Genomic DNA, 26,546 nt, shown 5'->3' on the forward strand with positions numbered 1-26,546 from the left:
GATAGTGAAAGAGAAAAGTCACGTGGTTCAGTGAATTGAGATTTCAAGGCTAAGAGTTCTCTTCCCAGCCTCAGAGTGACATTCTTTGTTTTTCCAAATAGTCTTTGGTTTCTTCTTATTTAAACTGAGGATCTGTATCATACCAGGGCTCTGGGGAATATGTAACACTGGCAAATAGTGGTAATTCATAGGGTGTCAAATTCGTGTTTATTATTACAGCCAGAGTTTTTATTTATATTAAGGAAAAGAAAAGGGAAAAAGAGGGCTGAAAAGGTAAATGAAACACACAGATAATTCCCAAGTTTCATTTAACCACTGTAGTAATGAGAAGAAACATTTAGCTCTTCCTCCAGCTGATATATCGTTTATAAAATGAACACCACCACAAAAGAGGAAAACAGTAAAAGAAGCAGAGGGCCTGAATAATTCATCTGTTATATAAATATTTGTCCAGATCATCATATTTACTCAATTAGTGTTGAGTTTTGTGTCAGTAATCATCATTCATTGCTATTCTAAAATGTATTTTGTTCTTAATGTAGAATACAAATCATATTCTCCCGAAGCCCTCTGGAGATACCTCACAGCTCGCCATGATTGGTTCAGCATTATCTTGTGGATTGGAGAATTTCAGACCCGAAATAGTTATGCCTCACTTCAGCAGAACAAATGGCCCCCTCTGACTGTTGACGTTGTTGATCAGAATACTCGCTGCAACAACTACATGAGGAATGAAATTTTAGATACGCTGGCCAGGTACTGTAAACTGTGGGGATGTGTAAAAGGAAGAACAATAAAATACAGTGGTGCAACTTTTCCTTTGAAATGCCATAAATCCAATGCAACATTGTTTCATAATATTGATATTTTAAAATTGAAAGGGCATTATTGTATATTGAGGTTTTAAAATCACATGCATTTAACATTAGGTAGTGAATAGGCCCTCAAATTCTAGATGAAGGTTCTTCCCAAAACACTGTATATGCTTTGGTGTAGAAATGGTAAGCTATCCATGGGGCTACAAGGACCAAGTGACAAGAGCTGAGATGAGGATACCTTAGTATCCTCTAATGTTTCCCACTATTCTCAGTACTATCACTGCACCCGTACGCCATGTATGGCCTTTAACTAAAGAGGGCTGCTCAATTAAGAAAACAGTGAGGGGAAGTATCTCTTTAAGTGATAACTGAAGACTTTAAACTTTTAATTCATTTCTAAAAATAATTGTTAGCTTGAACCATGTGAACTTGCCGTTTGTAGAGGTCAAAAATGGTTGAATATCAGCAATTTCATAGAGCTCAACCTATCTCCCTAAGCTGTCAAAATAATATGAGACTTAACATATTTGTTAATTTTTAAGTTTCTTAAAATTATTTCCCATGTATTCTTTTATATTTATACTTACTGGGGAAGTATAGCTGTACTGTCCTACCCAACTTAAAGATGTGGAGAGGGAGATCTAAAGAAGTTAACAGCTTTGCCTAACCCAGTTACTTACAGGCTTCAATCATTTTACCCCTGACTTTCTAGTCACTGTTCTTTTCATTGCACTTAAATCCTTTTCTTCTTGTTTGCTAAAAGTAGACTTTTGTATAACTTGTATGCTTATCAAATATTTTGCTTAATACTTGATTGTTTAGAAAGATAATATATGTGTTTTAACATGAATTATGACAATAACGAATTAGTGAGATCTACTATATTAACAGATTAAAGGGAAAAAATCATACCACCCTGATAGATACAGAAAAGCATTTGATAAAATTCAACATCTATTTATAATAAAACCTATTAGCAAACTAAGAATAGCTGCAAACTTCCTTAACTTTAAAGAGGTGTTAAAAAAGAAATCTTCTAGCTAATATTATACTTAATGGTGAAACATCACAAGCATTCTCTTTAGATTTGGAACAAGACAAGCCTGCTATCAATTCTTCCCAAGTTGATCTTTAGATATAGTGCAATCTCAATAAAAATCCCAGCAATGGATTTGACAAGCTGATTATAAATATTTATATGTAAATTCAGAGGGTCAAGAACAACCCTGAAAAAGAAGAACCTGCCCTACCAGATATTAAAACTTACTCTAAAGCTATAGCAATTAAGACAGAATAGTGAGCATAGAAACAGACTTTTTTTTTTTTTTAATTATTTTTATTTATTTATTTTTGGCTGCATTGGGTCTTCATAGCTGCGCACCGGCTTTCTCTAGTTGTGGTGAGCAGGGGCTACTCTTCGTTGCGGTGTGCGGGCTTCTCATTGCGGTGGCTTCTTTTGTTGCGGAGCACAGGCTCTAGGCATGCGAGCTTCAGTAGTTGTGGCATGTGGGCTCAGTAGTTGTGGTGCACGGGCTTAGTTGCTCCGTGGCATGTGGGATCTTCCCAGACCAGGGATCGAACCCATGTCCCCTGCATTGGCAGGCGGATTCTTAACCACTGTGCCACCGGGGAAGCCCTGAAACAGACTTACATATGTATGCTCACCTTATATATGACAGAGGTGCCACTGCAGAACAGTCTTTTTGGAGGAAACAATAGTCTTTTCAACAAATGGGGCTGGGATAACTAGATAGCTATATGGGGGAAATGAAATTGGACTCTCTGCCTTATATCATGCATAAAATCAATTCCAGGTAGATTTTAAAACCTAAATGTAAAATGTAAAAATTATAATGCTTTTAGAAGGTAGGGAAGAATATCTTCATGACCTTGGGAGTAGGGTGTGCTTTCTAAAAGGCCTGATGGGGCAAAGGAAGACAACAGTTACTGAGACCAAGGGAGCTGCCTGACAGGAGTTGTGTCTCTTAGTGGAGAATGTCAGCCAACCTGCTCTCACCTCACACAGAGAGTGCCAAGGTATCCCCATCCTACCTTTTTCTCTAATTCTTATCTCCCGATGGGAGTCTCCCATAGGAGACGAAACCAAAACAGAAACCTGAGGGCACAGGAGTCTTCTAGAGCAACCCATACAGGTGAGCCTCCAGGGACACAGAGCAGGAGAGTAGAGCTTGGATCTGGAGGGGAAAGATACCGGCACACATAGACATTTCACAAAAGAGGAAGCACAAATGGCCAATAAACAAAGGAGGAGATGTTCTTCCTCATTTGTAATCATGGAAATGGAAATTTATTTTACCAAAAATCTAGGAACAATGACCATCAAAGTTAGAGCAGATAAGTAAAATGTAGTATAATCGTACAGTGGAACACTATATAACAACGAAAACTAAAAAACTATAGCCATAGGTATCAACATGGATAAATCACACAATGGTGAGTAGAAGAAACAAGACAACAATATATCTAGGACGTTCCCTTCTTATATAAAGTTTGAAATAGGCAAAACCAAACCTTATATTATTTGGGGTTACACACATGGGTGGTAAAACTATATGGGTGAATAAAAGTAAGGGAATAGTTATCATGAAAGTCAGGATAATGGTTACCTCTGAGGGCAAAGCACATGTAAAGGGGGAGGAATACACACAGGACTTCTAGGTACAATGTTCTGTAATCTGGGTGGTGGCTATGCAGTGTTTCTCTAAACTCCACGTAATATGTTCTCTATACTCCTTTAATGGTATGTGTGATGTATTCATCAGTAAACTTATAAAAAATATTTAAATGCAAATTTCTGTTCTTTAATTGTTGGTCTATTTAAATTATTCTGCTTTAATTTCTTAATGATTTTGTTTGGATATTTTGGTGAATTCCTCAGTGTGTAAAGCATCTAGCTTCAAGAGTTAACCACTGTTGCCACACTGGGTTGTACAGTTTCAGTAAAAACAAAGTAATGGAGGTAGCTTAGTTTAGGTTTTTGAAATATTTAATATAACTCGAGACTGTCATTACTACCTTAAAATACTGCAGTGGTGCAGAAACCTTTATTGGAAACTAGCAAAATATGTGTGTCAGAACATATTTATGGGATAAGAATTGTTAAGTATTAATTTGTAAATACTTACTTTTAACTAGTTGAGACTACTTAACAATGGAAATGATTTGGTCTGCTCTGAATATAGCAACTTTTTAACTTGCCGTCTTTTATTTAAACCTGCCCAATAGGAATGGAATTTTTATTACATCTGAACTAGAAGACTTTGAACTCTTTCTCAAAAGACTGAACCGTATTGGGGGCGTGATGCAAGATACCCTCCCTGTTCAAAACTATAGGTCCAAAGATGGTTGGGATTTCCATTCTCACTTCATTCTCTATTGTTTGGAACACAGTCTGCAGTATCTTCTTTATGTCTTTCTTGACTATTACAAGTGAGTACTAAGAATTAACTTGTCCTTGAGCAGGCCTTCACGTTCCCTCTTTCCATACTACTTCTGAATGTGACTTTTAGGAAAATATTAAGCATTGTCGTGAGGAATACTGATCTATTTGAAGTAGTGCCTCCCACTCTAACATTTGGTACATCTTTTAGTTCAATACTGCGTTCAACTAAATGCTTATTATATGTTTTTTGGTGATGTTAATTCTGTAACATCTCTGTTAACCTTTTAAATAACTAGAAATTAGAAAGAAATGCTTTACAAGTTTAAAAGAGGGAGGATTCTAAAGGTTAACTTGGACTTCTTTGACATTTCCATTACCAAGCAAATGTTAAAAACTTTAAATTCATTGCCACTGCAAGGTATCTTAGAAATGCTCTAAAGTTTATAGTTAGATAGACATCAATATAGATGTCTAAGGTCAACCTGCACAATCGTATCTGTGGCCAATGTTAATTGCTATTGGGTCAGTAATAATAAAAATAGTAGTAGTCTCTAACATATGAGTGCTTACAGTGTTCTTGACACTAGCCTTAGTACTTTACATGCATTATCTCTTTTAATCTTCAGAAAACCCTGTGAGGTGGTTACTTACACCTCCATTTCACAGATGAGGAAACTGAAGCTTTGAAAGAGACTAAGTGCCCTATTTAAGGCGTGCAGCTAGTAATTGGTAAAGCTAGATTTAATTATACTTATGTTTGATTCCAGAACCCACATTCATGTGCTAATGAGAACATTTTTATTTTATTTTGTGTAGTGAAGACTAGGAAGTCAAGCAAAGGGTGTATTTCTTGTTCATATCATTAAGACTTACTTGAACACAGAAATGTTTTCCTCAAAGCTACTGGCAAGTGGAAGTTTAAAAGCTGTATTTTTAGAGGACCTGTTATGAGCCTTAACTGCTTAGTCCCAGCTTCTCTTGTAGTTATGTAAAGGTTTTCAAAAACCTCTTAAGTTTGAAAAAGCTAAAGAGCTTTTGTTGTTAAAAAAAAAACAAAAAACAGTACAACGTATCTTCAAGTGCAAAGATATCTGGTAATCTTATACAGAGTTGGTAAAATTTCATCATGGTAGGAAATACATTTTAAGTGATATTATCCCTGTCTCTAAAGTTCTCTATTTCCAGATCATAAGGCATATGTAAAACACAACACAAGACTGGGATTATATTGTGTTATATTTACTTTTTAATTACAAAGTTCTTTTCTTTTTAATGCTAGTTATCACCTGAGCAAACATGGTTGTAATTGTCTGTCTTATCCTCTGTGTTAATCAGATAGTTTTTTTGTTTGTTTGTTTTATATACAGACTTAGTCCTCCAAATTGTCCCTTTTTGGAAAAAAAAGAATTACATGAAGCTCACCCTTGGTTTGAATTTTTAGTTCAGTGTCGACAAGTTTCCAGTAATTTAACAGGTATGGGTGTATTGTATTAAATAACAAAACTTGCTTTGGATAAATAACTGGTCTGTTGAATGGAATTCAAATTGCGAACTCTTTGAATAAACTGTCTAGCTGTAGACAAATATTTGACCATAATCTAGACTCAAGCTTTATTTAAAAAGCAAAAGACCAAAAATGTTAGCCTCTTGACAGTGAAGAAAACCAGACTCGGAGCAGATAGCATGTGTGGTTATGCTGGTCATCTCTTATCCTACCGGTTCATCACAGGTTCCTGCTCTTTGGTAGACTGACACCCTGTTTCCATGAGGAGGTGGTCTGTCTTCCAAATGGCTGCCCTGAATCTTTTAGTAAGGAACTCCAATTGGAGTGAAAAGAAATCCATCGTATATGTGGGATTGTTGTGTCTTTAGTGGAGCCAGTGATGGAGAGCCTTGCTCTGGTTATAATCAGGTAGAAAAACCCTGTGACCCCTGAGGGCTTAGTGGGTGTTATTCTAGAGGGTCAGGAAAGGGGACAGGCCAAGCCGCAACATAGGCAAGGAATGTCAACAGCCGATCTTTCACTTTTATGTAATGCCCGGTTTCTTTCCTAATGAATAATTTTTTTCATAATGTGGGTTGAGGTTTTTTTGGTTTTGTTTTATTTTTCTGGTGATCATAAAGTAACATGTTTCATTGTTAAAAAATAATAATAATAAAAAAGGAAGCCACAGACAACTATCAAGATAACACCTCAATAGGTAGATAGCCTAAGTGAACAGGAAGATAACTATCCATAGGGAACTCTTGATATATTTTAATATATTTTGTTCTGGTTATTTTCTCTATACTTTTTTTAAACCCAGTATTGTATTTCATTCATCCAACAAATATTTATTTATCCCCTACCTTGTGACAGTCTGTAAGTGCTAGGGATATAACCAGAAACATCTATGTATTTGTATATTGCGTTTTTTCATATAGTAATTATAACGTAAGAATTTTCCTATGTTCTTAGAGACAATGACCATTTTATGTCTACATAATATTTCATTGTATAGAAATAGTCTTATTTAATTTACTATCCTCTCATTTTTTGACATTAAGGCTGTTTTCAATTTTTCCTATTATAAATAATAATCTTGAGTATATTTGAACTTAAAATTTTTGTGCTTGTTTCAGATTATTTCCTTAGTACGGATGGGTTCCTGGATATAAAATTCCTGGGTCTGGGGTTATATGCATTTTGAAGGTTCTTGATATAAGGCTAGATTGCTTTCCAGGAGGGTTATATGTAAGTCCCAGCTTCTATGCACGCTGACCAGCTCTGTGCTTGAGGATGAATATTTTTAAAAATCATTGCTGATTTGATAGGTGATGTATGGCATCTAATTACTATTTTAATTTGCATTTCTTTATTGCTAATGAATTATATACTTTTATGTGTCAGACCATTTATATTTCCTTGTTTGTAAAATGGTTATTTCTTTTGTCCATTTATCTGTTACAGTCAGTATTTTGGGCTTTTGTATTGATATGAGCTCTTTGTTGAAGGCATTAATTGTTAGGTTGTCATCTGTTGTTGATTTTTCCCCTTGTTCATTACTACCTTTCAATTTTCTTTGTTTGAATGGAAGTTTTTATTTTTATGTGGACAAATCGTTCTTTTTTTCCCTTTGTGACGTTTTCCCATTGCTCTTAAACTTAGAAAATCCTTCTTACTGTGGATAGAGTTAAAAATTAATTTTCTTTCTCAGAATTATGTAGTCCTTAGTTTAGTATTTCTCTCTCTCAAGGAGAAAAATGTACTCTCTTATTTTTCAGATCCCAAACTGATCTTCCAGGCTAGCCTTGCAAATGCTCAGATACTTATTCCCAGCAACCAGGCCAGTGTAAGCAGTATGCTATTGGAAGGACATACCCTCCTGGCCCTTGCTACCACAATGTATGCCCCTGGGGGCGTCAGCCAGGTATGGACAGCACTTCTACCTGTTATGGCAAAATAGGACTGATTTTAAATTTAGCAGAAATATCGGTGGATTTTCTAGATCTCAGTTGATATTAAAATATGACCACTTACAAGTATTTCATTAGATTAAAGAGCATAAAACAAGGGTGAATTTTTAAACTTTATATCATATCCTCTCAAGTTGAAAGGAGACTGCTATAGTCAGCCCTCCATATTCGGGGGTTCTGCATCCACAGATATGGAGGGCTGACTGTACTACAGTATTTATATGAGGGACTTGAACATCCTCGGATTTTGGCATCTTTGGGGATCTTGGAACCAATCCCCTGTGGATACCAAGGGGCGACTGAATGTTGTATAGCGATTTTTTTCCCGTTTATTTGTTCTCTAATACTCCAGGTTTGTTTTCAGGATAGAATCAAGATCTAATTGCTCCTTGGAGTAAGTATACTTTAAATCTGTGACTTGGGAATTATTCTCTGTTATTTGACCTCTTTGAGAGTTAAAAAGGAAATCATAATTTTTAGCTACCCTTAAAAACTCTTTTGAGGAATCCAGTGAAAAGTTGCCCATCTCTGCTTTTTTGAAAGTATAGTGTGGCTGGTTAGAGGGAACTTAAGAATGCTGTTAAACATCTAATCTGCAAAAATTTGTTACTGATGCTAGCTTAATTTAATACCACCTCTTTTAGATTGTTGCAGTATACCTTAACTTCATGGTTATTTATTCTTCTGTTTTTGATCACCTGTCAGAAATCAGTCAGAATAACTTGAGACCTGAGAGGAAAGGACCTAAGAGTCATCTAGTCTAATAGGTTTTTTTCTTGTAAAATATTTACTATTTAATATCTAAAATTTTAAAATATTGTAGTAGCAGAGCCTTTTTTCAAACAGCTTTTCCTTATGCAGTTTGAAAACCACTGATCTAGCTGAACTTTCTAATTCTGTAGATGAGGAAACTGAAGCCTGCCTGATATTAAATATCTAGCCCAAGGTCATACAGCTTGTTTGTCTTAGAACCAGAACTAGACTGTTGGCTACTGACCCCTTGTCCAGTGCTGTTTTCACTACCACCTATTATATCAAGCTAATCTTGTTTCACAGGCTACTTATGAAAAAAGGACTTAGGGCTTCCCTGGTGGCGCAGTGGTTGAGAATCTGCCTGCCAATGCAGGGGACACGGGTTCGAGCCCTGGTCTGGGAAGATCCCACATGCCACGGAGCAACTAGGCCCGTGAGCCACAATTACTGAGCCTGCGCGTCTGGAGCCTGTGCTCCGCAACAAGGGAGGCCGCGATAATGAGAGGCCCGCGCACTGCAATGAAGAGTGGCCCCCACTTGCCGCAACTAGAGAAAGCCCTCGCACAGAAACGAAGACCCAACACAGCCATAAATAAATTTAAAAAAAAAAACAAAAACAAAAAACAACAACTGACTCAGTAGAGTCTTTGTAAATTAAACAAAAAAAAAAAAAAGAAAAAAGGACTTAAATTTGGAGAAGAGAAAAACATTATTCTATACCATGTTATCTTTTTATTTAGGTTGTTCAGAATGAAGAAAATGAGAACTGTGTGAAGAAAGTAGACCCCCAGCTACTGAAGATGGCATTAACTCCTTACCCCAAGCTTAAAACTGCTCTCTTCCCACAGTACACTGCCCCTAGTGTCCTGCCACCAGATATTACACTCTACCACCTGATTCAGGTACAGTATTTAGGAGTATCAGTCAGCGTTCAGCCAGGAAAACAGGAACCACTGTGGGTCTTCTAAATGGAAGCCATTTAATATAAGGAATTACTTACACAGAATGATAGCAAAATGGAGAAACCAAACGTGTGATGATGAGACAACCTAAAAATTAACAAAGAAGGAAGCAGTCAACACCCCCTAAGGCTGCAAGAAAGTGGTGGTGTCTGAACCCAACAGCTGGAGCCTCTCTGGGAGCTAAAATCACAACCGGGCTACCTACTGGGAGCTGGGACGAGAGGGTAGGGCTGGAACCATGCAAGAGATGCCCTAGAAAACAAAGAAGGGGAAAATATCTTGGTTTCTCCCCTCTTCCCACCTTTAATCTCCCATGTTGTCTCTCATGGCTAAACCTGTCTGGTAGCCAGAGGGCAAGTGAGTTTGGGAAATGCAGTTCTCTGCAATTCAGGGCAGAACATGGGAAAGGTAGAAATGGATCTGAGAGCAGACAGATAGTTGGCCAGCATACTTGTCTGCTACTTTCATTGAAAGCTGCTTCATTCTACCACTGATAATTTCTGTCTCTTCTCAGTGAATAGGGCTGTTTGTTTATTTAAGTCACCTTTAGGACAAAGACCTCTTTAAGAATGTGAGAGATTTCCCTGGTGGTCCAGTGGTTAAGAATCTGCCTTCCAATGCAGGAGATACAGGTTTGATCCCTGGTCAGGGAACTAAGAGTCCCACGTGCCGCACGGTCAGCTAAGCCCGTGTGACGCAACTACAGAGCCCGTGTGCCTCAAGTAGAGAGAAGCCCACGTGCCACAACTAGAGAGCCCATGTGCCACAACCAAGACCTGATGCAGCCAAAAACAATAAATTAAAAAAAAAAATGTGAGAGAGCTGTGAACTCTCTACCCAGAAAAGTTGCACATAATTTTGCTTATATTTCAGAGGAATTCACAGATTCCCTGAAACCTATCCAGGGATCCTCAATTAAGGACACCTTCTTTTGCTCATTTCTCATTTCAAAAGGCCTTTGCTTTTTTTCCTGGGTACAAATATTCCTATAGTGTCTTCAGTTCAATCTAAACTCTATAATCCTATAAAGGTACAAAACCTCTCTTACTCTAATGTGAAAACTTTTTAGGATACAGACTGGTGCTACTTAAAAATGTGGTCCCCAGGCAGGTGCCAGTCCGTGAACTGCTTGTTGCTGGTATGTGTCAGCAGAGTTGGGTTTTTTTTTTTGGTTTGTTTGTTTTGTTTTGTTTTGTTTTGTTTTTATGTAGCAAGACTTTCTCAAAGAAGGAAGCAGTAAGCTAGATTTATATTTATCACAAGCTTCTTATCTCATTGCAGACCAGCACTTTGAGTAACATTGGTATGTAAACTAGATATAAGTAGATTATATAAAAGCATAGTTTTACTACCTAAAGTGGATTCAGTCAGCCTAAAACATAAGCAGTTTCAGGTTGTTCTTTGTTCTGTTTTCAGGTTGACTGATGCAATTTTTTAGTCCTGTTATTTTAGGCAAAGTATTCCTTCCTTAATAGACCACAAGAGTCTCCCTTAATTTAAAATTAAAGCTGCTTTGGAATTCCATGGCTGTCCAGTGGTTAGGACTTGGCACTTTCACTGCCATGGCCCAGGTTCAATCCCTGGTCTGGGAACTAAGAATAAATAAGTAAATACATACATACATGCATACATAAATACATAAATAAAATTAAAGCTGCTCTTTTCTTAGCCATCCAGATCTTGGCCTAAGAGTTCTGTCATCTCCTATATCCCTCCCACCATCTACTTACTGTCTTTGCTAAACCTTTGGCCTACAGATTTCAAAACAGCCAGCGCTCCTTGCTCTCAAACCTTTTCTGACTGTCCTGATCTTAGTCGGCTGTTTTTTCTTTTTTTTTTTTTTTTTTTTTTTCACACACACACACACTGTATTTTATTTTTACAAGACATAAATAGACTGACACCAAGCATTGTACATGGATGACCACAACAAAAGCAACAATGATTGCAATTACCAAACATGAAACACACTCATACTATGTCATAATATTGACATTCAGTCCAGTAATCCTCCACTGTAACAGCTCCTTTACTTTGCAGTGAAAATTGATTTGTATATTCTTTGCCTCTGAGTCCTTGTGGGATTTTTTTTTTTTTTAAATTCAGACAGAAAGTCACAAAAATTATACTCATCCTCATCAGTTCACTCAGTCCCATGTAATTAATTTTTTTTTCATCTTGATCTTTTGTTAGCACTTTTATGAGTTCATCAGTTTTTTATTAGAGTTCTGAAAATGCTTATTCATTCAGTTCAGCAGTACAGTCAGTTACCAGAAACCTGTACTTGTCAGAGTCTTTTCCGTGAATTTCTTGAAGATGAAACCCTTTTATAGGAACATATTTGCAAAATCATCAGAGTACACCCAGAACTGTCTGTAAATGACAAAAGACTTAAAAATGACCACGGTTAAAGATTTGATGAAAGTTCATAATAATGCAGTTGACAAGAAAATTAGTTATTTCTGAGATATACATTTTAAAGTAATAACTAGGATTATTACTTATAACATTATACCAGAACATATAAGATTTTTAGAAATTTCATGTAATGTCTGAAACATTTATATTAACATATTTCCATACATATTTGCTGTTGTTATTGATGGTTTGGTCATCACATTCCTTTAACCCTTGATCTAGTTGTCTCACTCTTTCCTGACCTGCCTCAGCACACCTTGTTGTATTTATGTGGTAACATTTTCTTGCCTCTTAGTCCTCTTGCCTTTTGATTCCAAAGGACTTCTAAAGCCCATTTTTACATTATAATTGATGCTGGTTCTACCAAAAGAGAGTATATTTTGAAGACACAGTTTGAAGTGCGGAGAGTCTTTAAAAGGAACATAGCCAGTTCTATTTTTATTAAAGTAGAAAAATGTCTCATATGCTCTGTATTCAAAGAATTTATGTCTAGAAAGATAAAAGTTTTTAATTGCCCTGAAGAAGGGAAGCAGACTGCGTGTGAAGCTCTTTCATATGGTTTTGTTTACTTCGCTTTAGAATCAATTAACTTTTAACTCTGATTTGACTTTTCCCCTTTTTCAGTCATTATTGCCCTTTGATCCTAGCAGATTGTTTGGCTGGCAGTCTGCCAACACACTGACTATAGGAGGTAAGTCATTATGGATTCTTCTTGCTTTAGAAGCATTTCAGCAGTGTTGACAGAAGTTCATTTATGTAAAGCCAACCTAGTTTCCCCCCTGCTTTCTATTTTAAAAATAAAGGCACATTCCACTGGAAAACATTTTCTTTTTTTTTAATTGAAGTATCGTTGATTTATAGTATTGTGTTAGTTTCAGGTGTACAGCACAGTGATTCAGTTGTATATATATTCTTTCTCTGATTCTTTTCCCTTATAGGTTATTACAAAATATTGAATATAGTGCCCTGTGCTATACAGTAGGTCATTGTTGGTTATCCGTTTTATATATAATAGTATGTATATGTTAATCCCAACCTCCTAACTTATCCTTCCCCACCCTTTCCCCTTTGATAACCATAAGTTTGTCTTCTGTGTCTGTGAGTCTCTTTCTGTTCTGTAAATAAGTTCATTTGTATCATTTATTTAGATTCCACATATAAGCTATATCATATGATATTTGTCTTTGACTTATTTCACTTAGTATGATAATCTCTAGGTCCATCCCTGTTGCTGCAGATGGCATTATTTCTTTTTTATGGCTCAGTATAATTATATATATATATATATATATAAATCTATATCTATATATATATCTATATCTATCTCACATCTTCTTTATTCATTTATCTGCTGATGGACATCTAGGTTGCTTCTATGTCTTGGCTATTGTAAATAGTGCTGCAGTGAACTTTGGGGTGCTTGTATCTTTTCTGATTATAGTTTTCTCTGGATATATGCCCAGGAGTGGGATTGCTGGATCTTTTTTTTTTTCCCCACTTATATTTATCCTTTATTCTCATAAATAATATCAAGACACTCTCTATGTTGAATCAGCTATGGAGGATATAAAAAAAAAACACCCAAAGCTCTCACTGGATATATGATGCCCTTCCTTAGGTTGGCTTTTACATTCTGAAACATATATAGAAGAGTGTATATAATGTAAATGTATGGTAAAAATAATAAAATGAACAGCAATGTACCCTCCACCCGGCCTTTTTTTTTTTTTTTAATTTGTGGTATAGTTGATTTACAATGTTGTGTTAGTTTCGGGTGTACAGCAAAGTAAATCTTTTATACATATATCCACTCTTTCTTAGATTCTTTTCCCATATAGGCCATTACAGAGTATTGAGTGGAGTTCCCTGTGCTATACAGTAGGTCCTTCTTAGTTATCTGTTTTATATATAGTAGTGTGTATATGTCAATCCCAATCTTCCAATTTATCCCTCCCCACCCTCCCCTGCCAATTACCCCCTGGTAACCATAAGTTTGTTTTCTACATCTGTAACTCTGTTTCTGTTTTGTAGATAAGTTCATTTATGCCCTTTTTTTAAGATTCCACATATAAGCAATATCATATGATATTCGTTTTTCTCTGTCTGACTTATTTCACTCAGTATGACAATCTCTGGGTCCATCCATGTTGCTGCAAATGGCATTATTTCATTCTTTTTTATGGCTGAGTAATATTCCATTATATATATATGTACCACATCTTCTTTATCCAATCCTCTGTTGATGGACATTTAGGTTGCTTCCATGTCCTGGCTATTGTAAATAGTGCTGCAGTGACCATTGGGGTGCATGTATGTTTTCGAATTATTGCTTTCTCTGGATATATGCCCAGGAGTGGGATTGCTGGATCATATAGTAGCTCTACTTTTAGTTTTTTAAGGAACCTCCATACTGTTTTCCATAGTGGCTGTACCAATTTACATTCTCCCCAACAGTGTAGAAGGGTTCCTTTTTCTCCACACCCTCTCCAGCATTTATTATTTTTAGACTTTTTATGATGGCCATTCTGACCATAGTAAGGTGATACCTCATGGTAGTTTTGATGGAAAACATTTTCTAGAAGCTGAATTGAAAACATACTGTGAGTTAAAAGTCATTGTATGAGGTCACTAGTGCTTTACTTGCTGGGGAATGTAATATAGACCTGCTTAAATTTCTCCCTTTCCAAAAATCCTTGTTCACTTGCACTATAGTATTATAAAGGTTAAGAGCATAGGTATTGGCATTAGACAAATCCTGACTCTACCATGTAATAGCTGTATGACCTTGGGCAACTGATTTAACTTCTCTTCAGTTTTCTATAAAATAAGGTAAGTGACAGTGTCCACCTCACATGTTACATGAGAATGAAAGGAGACAAGGCATCTAAAAAGCTCTTGCAGTTCCTGACACGTGGTAAGCACCAGATGCGCACACACTGCCATCCTCTCTAGACCATAAAACTTCCCCGGATTTTTTTTTGTGCTGTTCTTAAACTCTGCTTTTTCTATTTTCTTTTTACTTATTCATTTTGAATTAGCCTTTAATATCATATTACCTGTGGTGCCTCTGCCTATATTACTCTAAAGGAGGCTTCAAATTAGTACTTTCCACATAATATATACCCTGTAAATATTTATTGACTTATGTAAAAGTGCATTTTCTAGTGTGTCACTTTTATAAGTTCAAATTTCAATATATTGAATTTACCTAGTGCCTAGTGCAGTGCCGGGCCTATAATAGATATTCAATCGATATTTGTTCAGTGCAGGATAAAGTAGTGCTTATTGCATTTTCAAGTGAAAATACTCATTCTAATCTCAGTGAGGTTACTGGAGAGTAGACAGAATCCCCTGTACTGTTCTAATGGCTCCAACTCCATCAGTTAGCCAGAGTCCTGAGACCCTGGTGGAGATGGAGCTTTCTACTGGGTACACAGAGGAAGTTGAAGGCATGTTCCCTGCCTAATTTTTAGAAGTTTAAAACATATTTGAGGAAATAAAGCACAAATTAAATGAAACAATTATCATGAAGAGATAATACGGATTTTTAAAATTGGAGAGTTGTATTTAATTAGAATGTTGACTTCTTTTATCATATGGTTTTACCACTGAAAGTGGCCACAAGGCACCTGCGTGGTGATTTGGCTTCTGCAGCAGGCCAGAGAAAAATTTCTCTTCAGGTAGAATTTTCTCTTATAAAAAATCTCCATACTAGCCACCAAACCACTAATCAGGGTCTTATTTGAATAAAAACTCAAGTTTGTTCGTTCAGCTTTATATGAACTCAGCAAATATTGAATGAATGAATGGTTTTATATGTAATTGTAAGTTACCAGAGTCACTCTGATCTTACAAAGAATACAGATAAGGCGTGTGACAGTTTTTTAATCTCGAAGGAGGTATACTTTTAAGTAATAGCTTTGTAAGACGACAGACTCCTCTAAAGTCTTCAAGTCCTGTTTTTTTTAATAAGAGCTAAGTCACAATATAAAACGTCCTTGGAATTCCATGGGAGGGATACAACTTTATTTCAGAAATAAGCTTTGAACTTTGGTAATAAGAGCAGATACACTGTTAACAGTCCAAAATGTTGTTTTGTCTCATTTTTTTAATAGGTAGTAAGTGGTTAAGAAGCAGTTAACTGTTCCTATCAAGCCCTAACTTTATTTCATACCAACTTTTCACATCCAAATATCTTTTGACTTCGTATTTTTCTAAAAAGACAAAAAAATTTTTTTTCTGCCTTTTTCGTGGGCACAGAGGAACTTTGAACTACTCTGCTGGTCTTGGAAAGATGGTATCATGATGTAGATAATAAGGTGCTCTATGAATCCAACATCAGAAAGTACAGGTAGTGATAACAAAAGTTTATTAGGAGGGTATTAATATGGAGAAAAGGATGTTCTCAAAGTATTTGTTGGAGAAAGGTACAGTGAGTTGGCCTTGGTGAATAGAGGATTCATATAAATATGAGACGAAGAGATTTCATTGTGCAATGAGCTGCATGAATGAAGTTAAAAGCTACATTTGCAAATCATTAGCAGAGATATTGTAGTTAAAGGGTTATTGCCACTGTGAACTTAATGGATCATCAGATGTAAAATTAAAGCATCTAAAATAACAAGTAAGTTCAGTAGGGGAAAAGCATAGTTTATAAGTTTTTATGCAACTTCTCAGGTACACATTTTTGTGTAAAATGAGGGCTACCTCCACACGTTAAAATTATTACATCTTGGTGGTTCAAAGTGATACACAGTGGTACAAAATGATTATAGCAACCAGTTTTCTTTTACCATTGCAGAGTAAAGTTTTCCACATGCAGATCTGAAATTAATCACGGTGAGGTGCAGAGGATTAATACTGCTTCACTTTCCCCCCAGATGCAGCGAGTCAGCTCCCACATTTCTCTAGCCCTGACCTGGTTAATAAATATGCTATAGTAGAACGTCTGAATTTTGCTTATTATTTACATCATGGACGACCATCATTTGCGTTTGGTACTTTTCTGGTTCAGGAATTAACCAAGAGCAAGACCCCCAAGCAGCTGTGAGTATTTAAGACATAATTTGCACTCTTAATAAAAGGCATATCTGTGTACTTTTACACATGCATGTAAATGCATATAAAAAACCTATTGGAAACATACCACAGTTAGTAATTATATTTGACTGGGGAATTATATATATATGTATTTTTTCATTTGTGCTTTTCTGTATATCCCAGGTTTTTGGCATTTAGCTTGTCTTTTGTGTTTTTTGTTTGTTTGTTTGTTTGTATTTTGGCCCGCGCCATGCAGTTTGCGGGATCTTAGTTCCCCCACCAGGGATTGAACCCATGCTCCCTGCAGTAGAAGCATGGAGTCCTAACCACTGGACCACCAGGGAAAAAAGATTAAAATATATTTTAAATAAGATAATAAATATATCTGAAAACCATGTTTTAAAATAATGATCCAGGAGCTTGCCAAATGTTAGCGCTTATTATAAAGAGGGAATTCTATAGTGAGATGTGAATTCTGTATTTAAGATCTTGGTCTTTTATAATTCACTTTTATAAAGCACAGAATTGGGAGGAGTATTTGATATAATCAGCAGCTAAATACAGATTTATTGTTTTATAGTTAACAAAGTAATGCATCTTTATGTTAAAATATTTAAGTAGGTCAGAAGGGTGAAAAATGAAAGAGAAAAGTCCCTCATTCTCTCATCTTCATTCTACATAGTATATAAACATGGTCCTCGAAATTTTCCTGTTCATGTAAAAGTACATACATGAGTCATTTAAAATGTATGTGCTTTATGATGTCAAATTTTAGGTGGCATTAATTTTCTTGGTAGTTCGTGTACATACTCACAATAAGATCATAAGTTGGTAGTCTTTCATAAGTTCTATTCCATGTTCCCTGAATAAAGTTGGAAGCAAAAATAATTTGGACTATGAGTAGGCGTTTTAGGAGAAGGTAAAATACAAGGGAATAGGGGGCTATGGAGCCGGAAGGTGACTAAAAGCTACCAAGAACCTAAATGGATTTACACGAGGGGTGAAAAAGGGAAGGGGGAGGAAGTCAAAAATCGCATGCGTCTGACGCTCCAAGTATCACTGATGTAATTCAATCCGCTTTTCCTGGTGAGAAAAAATTTTCACATGCTCATGTGATTTTGATTCCTTTCTTTTTCAGGATCCAGCAAGTAGGCAATGAAGCCTATGTTTTAGGGCTCTCCTCCTTCCACATACCTTCAATAGGAGCTGCCTGTGTTTGTTTCTTAGAACTGCTTGGCCTCGACAGCCTCAAGCTCAGAGTTGATATGAAAGTGGCCAATATAATTTTGAGCTACACGTGTAGAAATGAAGATGCTCAGTACAACTTTATCAGAGAGTCTCTAGGTACAGCACCTTTATTTCATTTGTTTTGTTGAGAGGACAAGGGACAAATAGGTCTAAGGCATTGAATTGTGAGTGGTTGGGGAGGAAACAGTTTTCTTCTGTTTCATCCTTTTTCTGCAGAATTTTTTACACTTTATCTCACATTATTGGGCACTTTAATGGGTTTCTGAAATGTCTCTGGGCCACACTCTTCAAACAGAACTGCCTAGTTCCTGACCTTTTCTCTTGACCATATATATATATTTTTTTTTTTTTTTAACGGAATGCTATTTATTTATTTATTTATTTATTTATTTTTGGCTGTGTTGGGTCTTCATTTCTGTGCGAGGGCTTTCTCTAGTTGCGGCGAGCGGGGGCCACTCTTCATCGCGGTGCGCGGGCCTCTCACTATCGCGGCCTCTCTTGTTGCGGAGCACAGGCTCCAGACGCGCAGGCTCAGTAGTTGTGGCTCACGGGCCTAGTTGCTCCGCGGGATGTGGGATCTTCCCAGACCAGGGCTCGAACCCGTGTCCCCTGCATCTGGCAGGCAGATTCTCAACCACTGCGCCACCAGGGAAGCCCTCTTGACCATATTTTGTTGTTTATATTTCTTATAGCTGAAAAACTATCTAAACTGGCTATGGGTGAAAAGTCAACCATAGAAGAATTGCTTGTTCTCGTAGAAGAAGGTATATGGGACAGCATTCAGCAGCAGGAAATAAAGAGGTTTGTGAGCTGTGATCCCAGCCTCTTTTCTAGCAAGCTTTATTGTTCCAATCTGTGTTTGCCTAGTCTTTTTTCCAACACATGTTTTCACCAGTCCCCCTAGACCTTATCTTCTTACTCGTCGAGCACATAACAGATTTCAATTGCATCTTGCCATCAGTAAAAGGAGGGTGAAGATAATGATTCCCTCTTTACAGATAGAGTTTCCAAGAGGTGGAGAAGAGCTTTGTCTCCTCCACTGTGCTGCTGGTCTGAGAAGTCTCTTTAAGTGTTACATGTTGAAATCATTTCAGAAGGAGCGGGATAGATCTCACAAAATTTGACTCTAAGTGATGTCCTTGATTTTTTTCTTGCTAATATATGTCAGTTGATAATGCAAGGTGAGGTGACCATCTGTCCACGAAAGCCCCTCTCCTTATACATTGATGTCATTTTTCCTCTGTGCTATTATCCGCTGGGGCTGACCCAGCTACCCCGACCCTGGGAATGCACCATTCTCATGTACCTCCTGTCACTGACTGTTCTCAACAGTTTCCTTCTCAGCAGGTACCCTCCCCTTAGCAAGGAAGCCCAGGCACCTGTCAGGGCTCTGATACTCTAAAGTGAATCATGCAAGAGAATTAAGCACTCAGACAATTTCTGAGTGACTATTTTTCTCAATTCTCCTAACGATGGTGCATAGCTGTTTGATAGATACTTGGTCGATAAAATGAGGAATGAATTTTGCCAGTATGCTAAGAAAATTATTGTACGTTATGGGTGAAAGAGTCCTTTTTTTTTTCCAAAGCAGTCTAATAAATATTTGGTATTTGTTGAAAGGCTTTTTAGAGAATATACTGTAGTTTATTTTTTACTAAGTTTCCAGTTTAAAACTATATTTTAACAAGTTTTTTTCCTCTTAACCCCCCACCCCCACTCCCAATTGTAGGTTATCCAGTGAATCCAGCAGCCAGTGGGCATTAGTGGTACAATTCTGCAGGCTCCACAATCTGAAACTGAGCACATCTTACCTTAGAGAATGTGCCAAAGCAAATGATTGGTTACAGTTTATTATCCACAGCCAACTCCATAATTACCACCCAGAGGAGGTAAGCCACCGATTGTTGCCAGTTACTCAAGAAGCGGGAATTGGAACACTTCTCAGAAGACAGTGTTCTTTCTGTTGTGTATACCTAGGCTTTTGTTTGCTATGATACTGTTATTTTTACAAAGATTCCAGTGGGTTGGCTTCAGAGGACTAGTCATTACTACTAAAGAGCTGAAGGAAGAGTTTTTGTGACTCCAGATTGAATATGGAAACTCACTCAAACACAACAACTATGTAAAATTATATGGTCACCTCTGACGCAGTTCAGGGTGAGAAAGAACTTTGCCTATGCTTTTCTCCAGCATTTTCAGCTCCAGCTGAAATTGGAAGTTGGTTGTCTTTTTTGATCATCACTCATCTAATATGTTTTCTAGGTGAAATCTCTTCTCCAGTATTTCAGCCCTGTTCTTCAAGACCACTTAAGACTGGCTTTTGAGAACTTGCCCTCAGTGTCCAAGTCTAGAATGGACAGTGATCAAGTCTGCAACAAGTCCCCGCAGGAACTCCAAAGAAACGAAGTAGAGATGACTGATTTCTTTGAAATTCTGCTTCAGTGCTCAGAGGTGCCAAACTCCTGGTGCTGGCTCCTGGCAGAAGCAGTGAAACAACAGGCCCCAATCCTTAGTGTCCTGGCCTCATGTGTCCAGGTGAGAATCTTGAGAAGCCTACATTAGGGACTCAGAGGGCAGTAGAAAAAGTGGGAAGAGACAGGGAAGGCTGATAATCAGGGAGGATGTGAGGTGATGACAATGAGGCCCTAGCATGTGTTTCCAAGGTCACTGCCACTTTTTGTGCTTCCCCAGCTTAGGCTTCAGGCCATCTAGTGCATTTCCTTGTGCCTTAATGTTCAGTAACTTAAGTGATCAGAGCCTTGGCTTCCGGTTGGCAGTCATAGAGAAGGATGCTTTGGTGGACCGACCACCTCTGTGTCTTGAGCAGGGAAGGAGGGATGCTCCGAACAGTCCCTTGATCAGCAGTTCTGTAGGGGACAGTCTTGTTTTCTTATACTTAGTACTTTCCTGACCTCCACACATATCCCCTCGGTTTCTTGGCCTTTTGACCTACTATACTCTGCAGGACAGTTTATAACAGTCCCTTGGTTGTTCATTAGAGTTTGTTTCATGTTTGAAGGATTTTCAAGTCATTTTAACCAATTTAGTGAGGTGACTTGTTCTAAACAGGAAATATCCATCTGTAGTTGTAGCATTGCTGGAAGCTTCTGCAGTCAAGTAATCCATGCGCAGTCATTATCTTATTTTGAAAAGTTCTTATCCACTGGCAGGACGCCAGTGCTATTCCTTGCCTCTGTGTTTGGATCATCACTTCTGTGGAGCACAGTGTTGCAGCTGAAGCAATGGGACACATTCAGGACTCACTGGAGGGCCATACCTGGGACCTTGAGGACCTCTCAGTCATCTGGAGGACATTATTAACATGGCAGAAGAGCAAAACTCTCATCAGAGGTTTCCAGCTTTTCTTTAAGGTAGTGTTAGTTCATTTCTTTCCTCAGTTTAAAAGGGTTACTTCAGAATATCCCCCGTTGGCTTTTAAAATTATTCCTATCTCTGGGATTTTTTTTTTAAGCCAACAACAGATAACGATATTAGAACTATCATTTATTTAGCAAAGTGCTTTATATATATTATTTTAGTCAGTTCTAACAATAATCCTATATAAACTAATATTTTAGAAGAATGTTATGAAGTGATATTATCCTCATTTTATCCTCAGAGTGATATACCAAGGCTCACAGAACTTAAGTAACATGCCCACGGTCTCAAAGTACTTTAGTAAGTGGTTTACTTACGGTTCAGATCCATAATCTCTAATTCTAAAACTCCTATCCTCTGACCAAAAAGCTCCCACCGAAGTGATGGAAATGTATGGATTAATGCCACAAACAAGCAGTAGGTTAACAGATCAGTGGAGCCCATTACCCAGGAGTGTATGTAGAGATGTCTTAGCAGCGTCTAATGGAACATCTCCTGCTCATGTGTAGTGGACCAAGTATAGACTGGAGTATGGACTGTTGAGTAGGTGTACCTGGCCTGAGTATCTTTTTTCCGAAAGGAAATATAAATTTAATTTCCCTTCTTTTTAATATATATGATTTCATTCTACTACAAAGCTGTTATTAATAGTTTTGTTTTGTTTTGTTTTGTTTTTTACTTTAACCTCTCTTATATTGGCATTACTCATTGAGAATATAGTATTGATTAAGTTTCAGGATTTTTAACTTCATTCAAACTCTTCCTCAAAGGAGTCCCCATTACTATTCATGATGGAGATGTATGAACTGTGTATGTTCTTCAAGAATTATGAGGAAGCCGAAGCTAAACTTCTGGAGTTCCAGAAGAGCCTTGAAACTGTAAGTTGGAATTATAGTGCTCTTTCTCGCTGATCTGAAATTGGCTCAAGTGGCCTCTTGTCTGCTCGTAGTCAGGATAGGGCAGCAGTTGAATAGCTGTTACGTGGCATAATGCAAACTGAATCATCTGTATTGTTCCAGAGATGGAGAGGCAGGACAGGGGTTGCAGTGACCTTGCGTACAGCACATCAGTTGCCATGGATGACAGAGAGGTTTCATCCAGTGTGCTAATGAACTCTGATCAGTATCCTGATGCTGCAGCCAAGCTCAGTGGGAAAGGGAATAATGGTATCCACTATGGATGCTACAGAGGAGTGTGGTGGTACCTGGGCCGTGTTTTGCCAATCCAAAATAACTCCAAGAGCATTGAGAGTGAAGGGTGTTTAATGCTGCTTTATTCACTGTGACAGAAAATAATGGTTTTTTCCATCAACACTCCTTGTGGTCTCTGTCCAAATGATGCTGAGCCTTATGGTCAATTTCAGGCTTTACCTATTCTGATGCTTGTTTCAGACCTATTAACATGTGGAGCTAATTAACCCTATGGAAAAAAGAGGAAGCTGTAAAAAAGGAAAATACACCTTAGTCCTGCTTGGGGTTTCAGCACTTTTGCCCTCTCTATCCCAAAAAAGCTTTATGATAAATGAGACAGAACCATATACTGCTTTTACCCAACAAATACATCACAGTGGAACCTGTGTATATGATTTTCCTCTCAATCACATTCGTCTTAACTGTAATGAAGATTTTAAAGTTTTATTATTCGAAAATACTGAATCAGTTATTCAAATATGCCTGAAGTTCCTAAATCACAGAAAATAGGGACATTCATTTCCTTCATCTGTCACTCTCCATGGCTAGAGCCATACAGTATCTTCTTTTTTTTTTTTAATTATATTTAAAAATTGTCAGGGGCTTCCTTGGTGGTGCAGTGGTTGAGAATCTGCCTGCCAATGCAGGGGACATGAGTTTGGGCCCTGGTCTGGGAAGATCCCACATGCCGCGGAGCAACTAGGCCCGTGAGCCACAACTACTGAGCCTGCACGTCTGGAGCCTGTGCTCCGCAACAAGAGAGGCCGTGATAGTGAGAGGCCCGCGCACCGCCATGAAGAGTGGCCCCCGCTTGCCGCAGCTAGAGAAAGCCCTCGCACAGAAACGAAGACCCAACACAGCCAAAAATAAATAAATAATTAATTAAAAACTTAAAAAAAAATATTGTGATAAAATACACATAACATTTACCATCTTAACCTTTTTTTCTTAAAAAAAACAGGTGCCTCTCTCTTTTTTTTAATTTTAATTTATTTTATTTATTTATTTTTGGCTGTGTTGGGTCTTCGTTGCTGCACATGGGCTTTCTCTAGTTGTGGCGAGTGGGGGCTACTCTTCGTTGCGGTGCACGGGCTTCTCATTGCGGTAGCTTCTCTTGTTGCAGAGCACGGGCTCTAGGCGTGTGGGCTTCAGAAGTTGTGGCATGTGGGCTCAGTAGTTGTGGCTCGTGGACTCTAGAGCGCAGGCTCAGTAGTTGTGGTGCATGGGCTTAGTTGCTCCACGGCATGTGGGATCTTCCCGGGCCAGGGCTCGAACCCGTTTTCCTCTGCTTTGGCAGGCGGATTCTTAATCACTGCACCACCAGGGAAGCCCTATACCATCTTAACCATTTTTAAGTACATAGTTCAGTGGCATTAACTACATTCACACTGTTGTGCAACCATCAGCACCACCATCCATCCCCATAGATCTCTTTTCTTTTTTTTTTTTTTCCCATAACTCTCTTTTCATCTTGTAAAGCTGAAATTCTATAGCCATTAAACAATAATTCTCCATTCTCCCCTCCCACTAGCCCCTGTCAATCACCATTCTACTTTCTGTCTTTATGATTTTGACTAAGTACCTCATAGAAGTGGAATCATACAGTATTTTTCTTCTTGTGACTGGTTTATTTCACTTAACATAATGTCCTCAAGATTCATCCATGTTGTAACATGTGTCAGAATTTCCTCCCTTTGTAGTGCTGAATAATATTCATATTCCATTGTATTTATATACCACATTTTGCCTGTCCATTCATCCATCAATGGACATTTGGGTTGCTTCTATTTTTTAGCTTTTGCAAATAATACTGCTATGAACATTGTGTACAAATATATATAGACCTTGCTTTCAATTTGTTTGGGTATCTACCTAGAAGTGAAATTGCTGGATGACATGGTAATTCTATTTCTGATATTTTGAGGAACTGCCATACTGTTTTCCATAGCAGCTATACTATTCCCACTAACAGTACACAGGCTTCCAATTTTCCACATCCTCTTCAGCACTTGTTTTCTGTATTTTTGATAGTAGTCATCCTAATGGGTGTGAGATGGTATCTCATTGTTTTTTTTTTTTTTTTAATTATTTATTTATTTATTTATTTATGGCTGTGTTGGGTCTTCGTTTCTGTGCGAGGGCTTTCTCTAGTTGCGGCGAGCGGGGGCCACTCTTCATCATGGTGCGCGGACCTCTCACTATCGCGGCCCCTCCTGTTGCGGGGCACAGGCTCCAGACGCGCAGGCTCAGCAGTTGTGGCTCACGGGCCCAGTTGCCCCGCGGCATGTGGGATCTTCCCAGACCAGGGCTCGAACCCGTGTCCCCTGCATTGGCAGGCAGAGTCTCAACCACTGCGCCACCAGGGAAGCCCCTCATTGTATTTTTGATTTGCATTTCCCTAATGATTAGTGATGTTGAGCATCTTTTCATGTGCTTATTGGCCATTTGTATATCTTCTTTGGAAAAATGTCTATTCAAGTCCTTTGCCCATTTTTGAATTGAGTTGCTTGTTTTTTTGGTTGTTGAATTTTAGGAATTCTCTATATATTCTGGATATTAATCCCATGTCATACATATGATTTGTAAATATTTTCTCCCATTCTGTGGGTTGCCTTTTTACTCTGTTGATGGTGTCCTTTGATGCACAAAATTGTTTAAATTTTCATGAAGTCCAATTTGCATATTTTTTTTTTTTTTGCTACCTGTGCCTGTGGTATCCTAGCCAAGAAATTATTGCCAAATCCAGTGTTGTGAAGCTCTTGTCCTGTGTTTTCTTCTAAGAGTTATATTGTTTTAGGTCTTACATATTTAGGTCCTTGGTCCATTTTGAGTTAATTTTTGTGTATGTTGTTCAGTAAGGGTCCAACTTCATTTTTTTGCATGTGGATATCCAGTTTTCCCAGCACCATTTGTTGAAAAGACTGTTCTTTCCTCATTGAATGGTCTTGGCACCCTTGTCAAATATCATTTGACCATGTATATGAGGGTTTATTTCTGGGCTTTCTGTTCTTAGCCATTGGTCTATATGTCTGTCTTCATTTGGCTATTTTGATTACTGTAGTAGCTTTGTAATAAGTTTTGAAATCAGGAAGAGTGAGTCCTCTAGTTTTTTTAGTTTTTTTCAAGATTGTTTTGGCTATTCGGGGTCCCTTGAGATTCCATATGATTTTAGAATTTTCTGTGAAAACAAAATGTCGGGGCTTCCCTGGTGGCGCAGTGGTTGAGAATCTGCCTGCCAATGCAGGGGACACGGGTTCGAGCCCTGGTCTGGGAAGATCCCACATGCCACGGAGTAACTGGGCCCGTGAGCCACAACTACTGAGCCTGCGCGTCTGGAGCCTGTGCTCCGCAACAAGAGAGGCCGCGATAGTGAGAGGCCCGCGCACCGCGATGAAGAGTGGCCCCCACTTGCCACAACTGGAGAAAGCCCTCGCGCAGAAACGAAGACCCAACACAGCCAAAAATATGTATAAATAAATAAATAAATAAAATTAAAAACAAAAAAAACAAAAAAAAACAAAATGTCATGGGGATTTTGATAGGGATTGCATTGAATCTGTAGATTTTTGGGATAGTAATGAGATTTTAACTATAGTAAGACTTCCAATTCATAAACATGGAATGTGTTTCCATTTACTTATGTCTTTAGTTTCTTTCAGCAGTGTTTTGTAGTTTTCATTGTACAAGTCTTTTACCTCATTGGTTAAGTTAATTCCTAAGTACTTTATTCTTTTTCTTTGGCTGCACCATGTGGCATGTGGGATCCTAGCTCCCTGACCAGGGATTGAACCCCCATCCCCTGCAGTGGAAGCACAGAGTCTTAAATGCTGTACTGCCAGGAAAGTCCTATTCTTTTTGATGCTATTGGAAATGGAAACAT

At 37.9% G+C, this 26,546-nt stretch overlaps 1 protein-coding gene across 2 annotated transcripts in view; it reads left to right on the forward strand.

The window, feature by feature from the left end:
* Positions 1-26,546, forward strand: part of SPG11 (SPG11 vesicle trafficking associated, spatacsin) — a 93,169-nt gene that overhangs the window by 37,702 nt on the left and 28,921 nt on the right. For both annotated transcript variants that reach the window (XR_005018904.1, XM_036844768.1), the window contains exons 15-27: positions 543-756; positions 4,065-4,268; positions 5,589-5,695; positions 7,486-7,631; positions 9,171-9,332; positions 12,435-12,501; positions 16,691-16,856; positions 17,989-18,194; positions 18,791-18,899; positions 19,828-19,987; positions 20,361-20,633; positions 21,269-21,469; positions 22,247-22,354. Coding sequence is in view for 1 of the 2 variants with exons in the window: in XM_036844768.1 (XP_036700663.1) it covers positions 543-756; positions 4,065-4,268; positions 5,589-5,695; positions 7,486-7,631; positions 9,171-9,332; positions 12,435-12,501; positions 16,691-16,856; positions 17,989-18,194; positions 18,791-18,899; positions 19,828-19,987; positions 20,361-20,633; positions 21,269-21,469; positions 22,247-22,354 (2,123 nt within the window). In the remaining variant the exon portion in view is untranslated. The remainder of the gene's footprint in view (positions 1-542; positions 757-4,064; positions 4,269-5,588; positions 5,696-7,485; positions 7,632-9,170; positions 9,333-12,434; positions 12,502-16,690; positions 16,857-17,988; positions 18,195-18,790; positions 18,900-19,827; positions 19,988-20,360; positions 20,634-21,268; positions 21,470-22,246; positions 22,355-26,546) is intronic.

Source organism: Balaenoptera musculus, chromosome 2 (genome assembly GCF_009873245.2).
Source record: "Balaenoptera musculus isolate JJ_BM4_2016_0621 chromosome 2, mBalMus1.pri.v3, whole genome shotgun sequence".
NCBI classification, from domain to species: Eukaryota; Metazoa; Chordata; class Mammalia; order Artiodactyla; family Balaenopteridae; genus Balaenoptera; species Balaenoptera musculus.